Genomic DNA, 12,965 nt, shown 5'->3' on the forward strand with positions numbered 1-12,965 from the left:
AAACCAAAGCCACGTTTTGCTTTGCATATTCCTAAAATTGTCAAAAGGTTTGATGTTCTTTTTCCTATTGCTGTAACTGTTTCTGTCTCAACATCAAAAGCAACGAATCTGCGTCAGCCATGTGAAGTCTGGTTCCATCACAATATTTGTTTTGAGTTTGTTTTAGCAAGATTCTACAACCACTTGCTAATATATAATTGTTTATAGGCAGTCCGTTTTGTCCGGTCGTAATTACCAATCAATTTCTTTTGCAACAGATATACATTAATTTGGTTAGTGCAATTGTTTTATTCTGAAATGTAGTTTTTATAATTATAATAGAGATTGAATTGAATCTTCTTCTAATATGCAACCTATATCGCTATTATTATGTATTTCAAGATTTTCTTCTACCAATCGAATTTTTTATCATTTGCCCATGATTGTTTAATTTATCAATTGTTTTATTGATTATCATATATTAATTTAAACCTTCTTGGAGCATTTTGAACTGCTTTTTTTATAACGAAAGCTATTTCACCGTCCATGATAGAAGAACTGTTAATTTCTCGATCTGATGTAAAACCATGATATTGAATGAGTCTGTCTATGTTGTAGTATACTGCACGTTTAAACATACATTATTGTTACTAATAAAATTTAAATATAATGTAGTAAAGATGTTGTGCAGAAGCTAACAAATAGTGTAATGGAACTATTTTCCCTACGATACATTTTGCATATGGTCACAGTTTATGAAATAAAATGAATCAAATAATACCGTTGGTTGTTGTGATAGAACTATTTACATTAATAATACTATTTTTGTGTTGGGCTGTGGAAATGTGTGCTTCAGACTTCTACAGTGACACAAAGTATTACGTGCTGGATTGATAAAGGATTTATTGTTCTCTTTTTGGAGTTGAAGTGACATTGGTATGATTCAAAATTTCACATATGTTGTTTGATTATCTTTAGGGTTATATATCTTAGGATGGTTGTCCTTTGCTCAGTGCACACTCGAGAGATTATAACTCTGTTTAGGGACTCCATGATAATTTTGTTCAAAGAAAGGATTTACCAGTGGCTGAGATATTGTCTCATGTGGCGAAACGAGATTTTAATTTTTAACTTAAAATATGTAAAGAATGGTACATCTTTGTCACAATCCTTATCTTTGATGAAATGTATACTTCATTCATTACGTATACCTTTTTTGACTATGGTGAACTTGAATTGTCAAACAATGTGATCGTTAGCATTTAATCACATTTGATGATTACTGGATGTCAAGAAAAGGTGTTGAAGAACCTCCGAAACATTTTGCATTCCAGTATATGTTTCTTCGTGCTTACCAATGTATGTTACACATTTCTTTGCGATAGATGTTGCACAGTATTTTGCAGTAATCGTTACACATTGTCATACATTACATGTTACACAGTGTCTTCTTGCATTAAATGTTACACGGTGGCTTATAGTATATATTACGCATTGCTTTAAAGCGTGCTTCCAAGAATAGGTTACAATGAAATTTCCAGATGTATGTTACAATGTATATTAAGGCGCAAAATATGCTCCTCCGCAAGCGGATCTTCATCTTCCACAGTAACACTTTCAAAAAGTGGTACCTCATAATGGACAATGCTACCATCACTGTGTCATCGATATGGATGTTCTGCAGTTGTTATTCACCCATTATCTTAAAGTTAATTAAATAAAATTGGTTCATTGGTCACCTGAGTAATTCCAATCTTTATATTAGAACTGTCTTAAAAGTAACATTCCTATCCTTGTTTACTCAAAACATTATCAGCACTTAACTCAGGTTTAAGCTCAAAGTTTTAGCTATAATTGCGTTTCATATGGAATAATAAGATCTTTAAGAATAGCTTTACTTTGGTTGCTTCACTAGCATACCAAATTTCAAGGATGTTCATATATTCCAAAATATTATATCTAGATTTTTTTAACTGAAGCTGAGTAAAAATGTGTTAACAAATAGACTATAATTTTTTGGACATGCAATATTTTTGTCTTCAATATGTGCACAAAACTAAGATTTCAGTCTCTTCTCGAGCCTAATATTGGTTCATTAGACCGGTTTTGTCCCTCTTTTGCTTTGATTTTGTTGCTTAACATCAAAGCACCCGAGTGCCCCTTGAATCCAGTTCATAGTACTTGGTTGATACCCAAGCTGAAGATGCTTACAATTACGGCCATCTAAATTGGAGCAACTTAGACTAAGTATCCTTGCTAATGGTCTCGGGTAGCCTCGGATTAATCAGTTCTCGATCAAAGGTCCTCAATCATGGAATTCATAAATATTGGTCAAGTAAAAAAAAACCAGAACTACATATTTAGAAATCACAATTTCCCCAAACTATCACTTTAATACTTTCAGTACATTCTTAGTTCATGTTTTGAAAGATTGTTAATCAGGTTCCATAGTCTCTGAAGTTTTTGAGGACACTCTATTTAAAAGTCTGTACGTGTTTTTTAATTTTTTTATAGAATTTTGAACGTTAAACAACATTAAAACTAATGCAATTTCTTCTTATTAGCTGCTGCATTTTAATCAGTGTTGCAATATGGTTCAGATAATTAATTAATAAATAAATGCAGAATTTAAAAAAAATTGCAGACGATAAATGTTTCAATCATGTCCTTTATTCCATTGAATTCCGAACAGTCATCCAGTCTCAGCATATCCATGCCTCATATTATCGATATTCAAATATCTGCATTCACGTAGGTCAATGAACGTGATTTTTTGACACTGTAGGGTTCAGTAAGGTTTAATGCTGAACCATGTAAATGAATTAAAATAGAGAAAAATTACAATTTTGAAAGGAACAAATGTCTTTATAGCCTTTATGTGTGAAATTATTAGAAAATAATGAATATTTTTTTCTTTATGTTTCGCAGACAAATTATATTTGCATCATGGTTATGTTCCACAGACTGTAGTAAACTACTATTCATCAGCTTTTTTGCATGCCTGTTTGGCCAATTATAGAGAAAATTATATCATATATTCAGGGCTGACCTAATCTTTCCATTTGAAAGCGGTCTTAGTTATTCTCAGCGAAAGGGTGAAGTGCAGGGGCATTAGATGGCATCGTCATTCTTCCCCGAATTTCATCGCCAAAAATAACATTCAGCAAATTATTCTTTCTTACATAACTACCACATCAGCCAATAATATTATTTCATAATTATGACAACAAATCCAATAATAATAATAATAATAATAATAATAATAATAATTAATAACATGGAGGGATCAGAATAAAACGAGTTGGGTGCTTATCACTCAGAAACATTTGTACCTCAATGTGCAGATCACAAGTATATATACCGAAGTATTTTTAGTTTCTATTTTTAAAGTAGTCATAGGTAACCTTATGCACACGAAATTTGGTTACATTAAGATCACAGAACTCGGTCCAAATGAAGAGTGCACTTCATTCAATTTTTGTCTTGATTTTCTTGAACCTCGTGTGGTATTAGAGATGATGACGAATACGTTAAATAATATATGTGTGTATTAATGTCTTCTACCATACTTTTCAATACTATTTTTTTTAAAGAAGCACTTTCAATATCCATTTCGTACTAAAATTGTTACTGAACCTAAATAGTACCCAATTCATCTTAAGACGTAATGAAACCAGTTTGCTATGCACCTGGGAAATATCAAACCCAGAAGAAACGTACATCATACTTAAACTGTGTACTAATGAAGGCAATTCATTATGGTACTTTGTGTCAAGTCAGTCTGTCCTATTCTCATTGGCAATGCATTATGGTACTGTGTATCAAGGCATTGGCAACGCAGGTCAGTCTGTCATTGTCCTTGGCAATGTATTACATTACTGTGTATCAAGTCAGTCTGTTCCATTATCCTTGGCAATGCATTATGGTACTGTGCATCAAGTCATTCTGTCCCATGGCAATTAGCAATGCATTATGGCACTGTGTATCAAATCATTGGCAACGCAAGTCATTCTGTCATTGTCTTTGGCAATGCATTATGTTACTGTGTATCAAGACAGTCTCTCCCATTATTCTTGACAATGCATTATGTTACTGTGTATCAAGTCAGTCTGCCCCATTGTCCTTGTCAATGCATTATGGTACTGTGTATCAAGTCAGTGTGTCCCATTGTCCTTGGCGATGGATTATGGTACTGTGTATCAAGACAGTCTCTCCCATTATCCTTGGTGATGCATTCTGGTACTGTGTATCAAGTCAGTCTGTCCCACTGTCATTGGCAATACATTATGGTACTGTGTATCTAGTCAGTCTGTCTCATTGTCCTTGGCAGTGCATTATGGTACTTTGTATCAAGTCAGTTTGTGTCATTGTCATTGGCTTAAAATTGTTCCTATTGGAAAATGCAAACAAAAGCATTTAATATTGCAAGAGAATATAAATACCCAGAAGCCATTTCAATTTTACATAGATATTTGAATAATACTTGTGAACTTGTGATTTTTCCATTTCTCTAGTTGCAGTGTCATCCCTGGTATTGTTTTTCATATTTCGTTTTCTCTCTATGGTTCCCCCTCCTTCTCTCAAGAGACTTCACATAGTTTCGAGTTGAAATTAATCGTGCAGTGTGAAAACATTCACCTTTCCAGTTATTATATAGTAGAGGCATTTGAGCTGAAAATCAGGATTTTTCTTCGATTCGACCAAAATCTTTCTTAAAACAAACCAAATAACTGTACATTTTACCACTCCTTTTTCATGCCTCTTAAAGCCACCAAAGTTCGCAATGTCTAGAGAGCATCCAAATAATGCAAATCACACTTTTTTTCAGTTTCTTTGATCGGAAAATACGCCAGTGCCTCTTACAATCGGATGACATAACAAACTTAACCGCACTGGTCCTTGGTGATTATATTAATACAGTTCCTCAACGTAGCTAAACATTTTAAACATATTTTGTCAAGAGTCAACTGGTTATAATTTTGTTTCCATAGTCATTCATGATATTATAATATTGAGGCTTCAAGTCATAGTTCCTTGTTTGATGCAGATGCCATTTGTTTCCAATTCGAAAACACCTTATCGCTTGCTGCTGTTGTGAGATACTTTAATTCTTTGATGAACTTGTTGAAATGGTCCCGTCTACTCGCAGGAAATATAACTATATATATATAACTATATATATATAACTATATATATATATATATATATATATATATATATATATATATATATATATATATATATATATATATATATATATATATATATATATATATATATATATATCCTATAAATGAGTACGTATTTACAGTACCAATCAAACAAACTAAATTCAGACGAAGAGATAATTGATAATTCTCTTTGAATGGCCAAGTCGTACATTTTACAGGAGTTGTTTATGAAGATCCCTTAAATAGTTTATTATGTTCCATAATAGTCAGCATTTTATGTCGGAAACAATGGTTCATACCTTGATTACATAAGCTGCAAAGTATTTGTTTTCCCATTTATAGTTATGAACTATCAAATAACATTGCCATCATCCCGTCTCAAATATGTAAAGTTTGATTACACTGAAACAGTTACGCAACAACAAGAAAATATCCTCCACCCATTTATCTATCTTTTCTGATATTTAGTGTCGAAAGAAAATCGTCATTTGCAACAACGGTTGTCTCTGCAAAATACAATTTATATTTTAATTGTGTTCAGTAGACTGTCTATGGATTCATTTGGACGTAGCAATCAAATCCAGAAATCATCCAACTTCTGAGCTTGAGTTTTTGTTTCATCCAGTCAGAAAGGACGTCGTATTTGTACCACCACTTTTAATGGGCTCAGAGACAATGTAAATCTTAAACTCAAACTGTGAGCATTTTTAACTCAAGGTATAGTCCTTCTGGTCATCTGCTGTGAGAACTTTTGTTTACATCTGGTAGCTCTTCTCTGAGATCGTTCCCACATACACCAGCAATTGTTGGAAAGATCAATCTTGTTAATGGCTGTAAAGGGTTAGTTTTTCTTTCAAGCCGTACTTTGTTTCTGGTATGTACTCGTGCTTCCCTTGTTATGAATTATTTTCTCCAGTTGATTCGAGGAATTCGATGAATCGCTTTTCTTGACGGATGCGAACACGGACATGTCATTCCACTTGGACTTGTACCTTGCATTATCTTGATCACATGTATGTTCCGGAAGTCCTAACCTTACTCTAAGATGTCGACAAGGAATAGCCTCTACAAATGCTGTTCGAAACTGTTTATTAGTAGCAACGTAAATAATTGGGTTCCACATAGTCCCTGATTTGGCAATTAGCGCAGGAGCACTCTGTGCCCATACAGGAATATTCTTGACGTCAGCAAATGCTGTCCAAAATGACACGATTGCATAAGGTGTCCAACAAGCACAAAAAACTCCTATTCAAAAAGAACAAAACAGTGAATAGTATAAGCTTATAACGTATTTTAAAATTGTAAATGAGAAAAAATGAGACGTGAGTTTTGTTTCATCGATATAAAATTAATCGGGATGGGAGATGCATCTTTGTGCTAAATCAGTTATTTGGTTGCATCCTGCCTAATTGTTCATTAAGCGTTCGTACTATTTGAAGTGATGAGCACTAAACGCTAGAATTTGTATTTAAGCTTTGTATGCTTCTGAGTTTAAATTACACTAAGAGCTTATGATTAAGAAATATTAGAAAGATGAGGCTATAGTTTTAATTTCATGTCAATGATAAGGGTATCGTGGATGATTAAACAACATAGGATTTACGTCTTTCAATGTTTACTGTTTTGGTTGTAGAATCCAAAACTGCCACCCTCATGAAATAGTAGTAGTTAAGGGGGACGATTCAGCGACAATGGGAATTAGCATTACAGAACCCCCTGGGACTGTTTAGCGACTATGTAAATTTAACATTAACCACCCTGGGACTGTTTAGCGACTATGTAAATTTAACATGGACGAAAAATCGTGGGACTGTTTAGCGACAAGGGGAATTGCACATGGGAATATGGGAATAAACAGGGTGGGACTGTTTAGCGACAAGAGGATATGAACAATGGAAATTGAACATGATGGGACTGTATAGCGTCAAAGGAATTTAAACAGGGTGGGACTGTATAGCCTCAAGGGAAATTGAATATGATGGGTCTGTATAGCGTCAATAGGACTTGAACATGGTGGGCCTGTCTAGGGACAATGATGGTAGAGGGCCAAACACAACAGAGACAGAGACAGACATACACTAGTAAAAGCCTGAGATTTATATATAAAGCATTACTAAGACCTGAAATTTTGCTGGGCTGTTCAAAAATTTGCATAATTGTAATGATGCTATAAATAGCTATAATCATGAAATGCTCAACGACAAAATGGATGTGTCTAAAAGTAACCCTAAAATGACGAAATTGTCCCAGAATTTAAAGGAAAATAAACATATCCCCGAAAATTAAGTTACAATGGTTTAGACTAAAATGGATGAAATTAGTAACTACTTACAATATCAACTTGTGTGACGATCGTGGATAAACACCCATGTATCTATTTATAGCTATAATCAGCTAAAATTCCTATGAAATCCCACTATCTATTTATACTACAACTTGTGGGTTATTCCTTTGGAAAACCCCACTATCTTTTTATAGCCTCAGCTTGAGTGACGTTCTTGTTTATGAACTCTAGTATATATGTATAGCTACAACCTGTGGAAATCCCCAAGTCCATATTTATAGTCTCGAAATTTCCAGCGCCTATAGGATAGACCCAGTAAAGCATGGCCATTCTCGTCACTGTCTGAATAGCTACTCAAGTCAATTCGAAGCGAACGCGGTAAGAAAATAAGTATAGCCAATGAAATTGCTTACAACGGGTGATGCATTGTTTTGTTCTAGGACTGTGTGGCATAATAATCCCTATGTTCTTGCGTTGTTACCATTACAGTGCAGACAGACTGAGATGTGAACTTACAAGCCCTCTTTGTGTGTGTGTTGTACCATTTCTTCTTACCACATCAAAATACTGAGCGTCACAGTATTGGTTCGCGTTTACAAGCTGACCATTTTTTATATCTCACTTAAACATTTTAACATAAACACTCACACTCACATCGGTAAAGTCAGAACAGATGTGTTACAGTATTGAGGGGCATGTTATATTTTTTTTCAGACTAATAAATTTGGGGTTTGTATGAAGTAAAGAACCGAAACTATAGTGAAACTCAAGGATGATGGCCCAATCTGTCTGTCTATTGATGCGTGTATTTACTTAAGAAGAAATATGACCTCTAAAACACAAAGAGATACGGCAAGCATGATTAGATTAAACACAACGATGTTTTCCTTCACGCCCGTGTTATTTAGAGTTTCAATCGTCTTTGAAGACAAACTTGGTCTCCTTTTGTAGGGCTTGAAATAATAAAAAACTGAAAAATCTTAAGCACTTTGCAATAGATAATTTCATCAACGGACTAAACAACATAAATACCGTTACAACAATAGAAAGCCTTAAATCTTCTATCAAAAAGAAATGCATGAAAAAAATTAAAAATTAACGATAACTAACCAATGAAACCGAATTTAACAAAGGCAATGACATGTGAAGAAATGCCTTTCACTTTGGAAAGGTAGGCGAATGTACTCTGTCATGCACCATCAACTTGAAAAAAATTATAAACAGAGAGAAACCTGAATTCAAAATTCAGTTGTTTTTTCTTCAAAATTGTTTCGTTTCTTTTTTCTTTTTTTTTTTTTGGAACAAATCTAAGCACTAATATAGAGTGGAAAAGGGAAAATGCACATACAAGCTTTGATATTTCTGAAAAAAAGAGGGGATATTACTAACGTTCATAACCACCTATATATGCTTGGACTTGTCTGTGACTTATCCACAAAACAAGATGTACATATTTCTGGTCAAGCTGCAAGTGTGTGCGTGTTTTGGAAAATGGTAAAACTTGGATATACAATTTTCTCGTGACACTTATAAAGTGAAGAGTCTGTGCAAGTGTCAAAAGCCAAAGTCATATAAGTTTTGTATTTTGTACGGCTTGTAAAGATTTCCACTTTAGAAAATGTGAAGTATCACAAGTTATTATCACAAACAGAAGTGGAACATAGGGGCTTGTAAGAAAGAAAATAACCCAGACTGTTGGTGTCATCAAGAGTGCTAGAGACGGTACCCGAACTTGCTTGCTTGCTTACTTGAATTAAAGTGATTTTCGCTCTAATGGAGCATGTATCACTGGTTTAATCACGCACCGCGTGATTTTTAATTACTCCTGGGGAAGGAAAGAGAGCCTCATCCCCCAGGCTTTTATGTACTCACAGACTATTTTTAAATTTAGCCACTCAGGTGTAGGACTAACTAGTCCTTAACAACCTGACTGAAAGGCTTTAAACATGAGTGGGAATTGTCCCACCACACACTCATTTTTCTGTCCGAGCGTGGTAAAGGAGGAAAAAAGTGCTCAGCAAGACAGCCATGGATGTTAAGTACTCACCAAAACGCTGGCCTGTACTTATTTCAAATCAAGTCCCGTTTTTGCTAATGGACAATAAAAGATACCAATAATGGGTTAACCAGCTGTGCAATTAGTTCAAATCTAACGAGTGTGTTAAATTTCCTACTTCCTAACATATCTGTCTAATATTAGTACTTAGTGTACATAAAAATAGCCATACTGATCTTATTTAAATTATTATGTCTAAGCGACATATACCAGTTTGGTCACTGTTAGGTTTAAAAAGTTAAGTTTGTTGCGGTGTTCCAATAGGTCAAGTTTGTTTCGAAAATAGTTTAGTCAAGGAGGGATACCAAGCCAAATATGGTTCCCTATTTAATAATAAGCAATCTTTTGGAGCCCTAAAAAAATCTGTTTTTTCTGTTAGAAGGTAACACGTCTCTCTTTTGCTTTCACGTTCTTTCCCGCACTCCTAGTCTCATGATTCTTGATATCAGGAAATGCGTAGGCATGATGGGCGGTAATGTAAGCAGCGGCTTCTACCAGTTGACTGAGGGTGTATCCAGTGAAGGCTTGTCTGTAGAATTGGGGAAGAACTCTGACCCCTAATCCCCATTGAGAAGGTCTTGGTTTAAAGGTGTCTAGAGATTTGTAGGCAACTTATTGTATGGCTCTAATAAACTGCCCTGCTTTGTTGACGTCATACAATGCTTGATCTAGCCCCATTTCGGTGTACTTCTCAACGAGGTTCAGCGTCCCCATCCTCCTCCTCAACCGCCTCAATTTCCTCTTCTGGTTCTGATACTAATTCTTCAGTTGAGGTAGATAGTTTCAAATCCGCTGCTATGGTGTCTGTCGCTGTTATTGTTGTTGTGGTTGTTCTTTCAGCTGAGATTGCCTGTAGTATCGGAGTGAGAAAAGAACGTAGTGCCTCCGATAATTACATTTGAGTTTGCCATACCGTTTGTCTAACATAAGTGGCCCTTTGTTTTGCCACCACTCTTTCCGGGGCGGGCTGTTTGTTAGGTATAGTCGGCTGTTGACTAGATGTTATTTGTGTTCTTGAGGTTGGTGGAGTGCTAACTGGCTAGGTCTGCATTCCTTGCTCCCGCTGCTGTTGCGTATATTTCTTCCCTCCACACCGAGTTCTGGGCCTAATTCTTTTAATTTCGTTGTACCCGAACTTACATTATCCATATTATCACCAACAAAAAAAAACCGCACAGACCTAAAAGAAACACTCACTCACCACTTTTTACAGAACATTACTATTTTTAAAATTTTGATAAGCGACGGAAACGAACAACTTAGAGTCACACTTTCAAACCAAGAGAAAGAAATCATGTGCTGATAGACTCACTTCTGTATTTTTTCTTCTAACTGACTAACATATCATAGGCAATGGAATGTTATTTCTTTTCGAGAGTATGGGGTAGCCCTGAAATTTTTTGGGGGGAACTTGAAGCTATGGCGATCGCTTAGGTTATAAGATGGCGGCCTCCTCTGACGACAGGCTTTCTCACAGGATAAGGTCTGCTTCTTCGGAAAGAGAAGAAGAACTCTTTGGTGTCGATACAACTGTTCACAAAGCCTCTGTCAGGTTCATGCTGCTGCTGCTGTTGCTGCTATCTCTGCTGTTTATGAAGTCTGTACTTCTCCGTCCATTCTTCTTTCTCCTTCTTGAATTCCTCCTTGAAGAGCTCTTCTTTCAGGTCTTCAGGGACTTTCAACATTATGATATTGTCTATCTCTTCAGGTCGCGGTATCAGACTTGTCATGACCCTATGCAAATTCACATAGGCTTCGTTCAACTTGGCTAATCTTGAGCACATCTTCGTAGGAAGATGAGTCGACAATGGATGGGCAGACTGGAGACTGCCCCGTTTTTTATTTTCAAAGCGCGGACGTCAAGGAAATCATTACTACACGATTTTCGAGTCGAACCGTTCAAATAGTGTTATGGGAGGGATAGAGAGAAGTCAAAGAGCATGAATCAGGATACCTATAGTTAAACAAACCACAAAGGCATTTTTTTCTTCAAAACACAACATTTTTTATTCCAAATCACTTAACACTAACCAACAACTCTAACATTTTTTAACAATAATCCAACAATATAACATCAAACATTTTTTTTCAAATCACAAACATTTTTTTCAATTCACACTCTACTTTAAACAGGGCTGACAACGTTGTGAATGAAATTGTGATTTCCACTGTTGGAAGTCATTAGGCCATTGATGGATAAGCATACTGGTTACAAAACCATTGATCTACTTTCACATCGTTTCTAGAAGAAGAACGAGGATCAAAATGATTCACTAAATGTTCTAAGGAATAGCCCAGGCTGCGATGATGCAGAAAATGCACACAATATTCTCCACACACCAAGGAATCTGTGCCTTGTAATTTCACATTATTAAATCGTGTGGTCTGAGCATTTCTTCTCATAAAGTCGATGATATCGTCTTCCAAAGGGGGCAATCCATACGAATCGAAATATTCCACACATCCTTCTTGAGGAAAGTAGACGGCTACCCAGTGGGTTCCTGGGAGACGACTGTCGTCCGTGTTGATCACATAAGCTTGATGGCCTTGAGGTTTGCAATGAGGGAGTTCATCTTTAGCACAGACGACAGGATTCCAAGAAGCAGTGTACGAACTGTGGTTCAAAAAGTAATAAAGTTCCCAGGTATCCATTTGTGTGTTGTTTTTTTCTTCACAGGTAATAATAAGTCATCAATTCGATCCTGACTTTTTGCTTGAATATGTCTGAAAAGTAACCGTTTCTTCGCCTTGTCTCCCAACTCTGATCCAAGAGAGCTTCGATGCGATGGATCTCTTGAGTGGTTAATGGTGGACAAGAATGTTCACGCAAGCCTTTATACCACTGTTGTAACACGTCTTCTTCCGAGATGAGACTCCAAGCTTCGTCCAGATATTCGTCCAATTTTTCTTCTTGACTCAGCATCAGGCATTTATCGTGTTGAATTTGACTGGGATGATCGTTTTGACATCCATAGCAATCTTTCTTGATCAATTCCTTAATTTTTTTCTGTCAAGACTATAGCATAACAGGAAACTAAATGTGATTCTTGTTCTGGCCATCTAGACTTCATCATGATGACTTCTTCGTCTTTGTCTTGGGGTTCTCCTTCCTCAGGATCTTCACATTCCATGTCCAAAGAATCCCTACTATATAAACGTTGATAAAAGTCTTCCATGACTTCTAATAGTGTAGAATGACTTCTCTCAAACTGTTGGTTTATATCGTATTGTCCAATTCAGCATACAGGATGACGTTCACCGTATTATCTGCGCGTAGATTTTCTGCAAACTGAAATTCCACACGCATCTGGCCGGATTTTATAGGGTGAAAATGTCATTCTTCGCTGTCTTGACTTACAATTCGTTAGAGAACCGTTTTCGAAAATGGAGTTTCACTGTAACTTTCCCTTTGGAGAATGGAATATTTTGTCCCAGATCTCCTTTTATAGCAATGTTGACAGTGTCTAAATACGAC

The 12,965-nt window shown here is 35.8% G+C and overlaps 1 protein-coding gene across 1 annotated transcript in view; it reads right to left on the minus strand.

Moving 5' to 3' along the window:
* Positions 1-12,965, minus strand: part of LOC149803087 (visual pigment-like receptor peropsin) — an 85,564-nt gene that overhangs the window by 10,970 nt on the left and 61,629 nt on the right. The window contains exon 3 of the mRNA XM_089953882.1: positions 6,190-6,395. Coding sequence (XP_089810008.1) covers positions 6,190-6,395 — 206 coding nt within the window. The remainder of the gene's footprint in view (positions 1-6,189; positions 6,396-12,965) is intronic.

The sequence above is a fragment of the Sinohyriopsis cumingii genome, chromosome 3 (genome assembly GCF_028554795.1).
Source record: "Sinohyriopsis cumingii isolate HCF-2022 chromosome 3, ASM2855479v2, whole genome shotgun sequence".
In the NCBI taxonomy this organism is placed as follows: Eukaryota; Metazoa; Mollusca; class Bivalvia; order Unionida; family Unionidae; genus Sinohyriopsis; species Sinohyriopsis cumingii.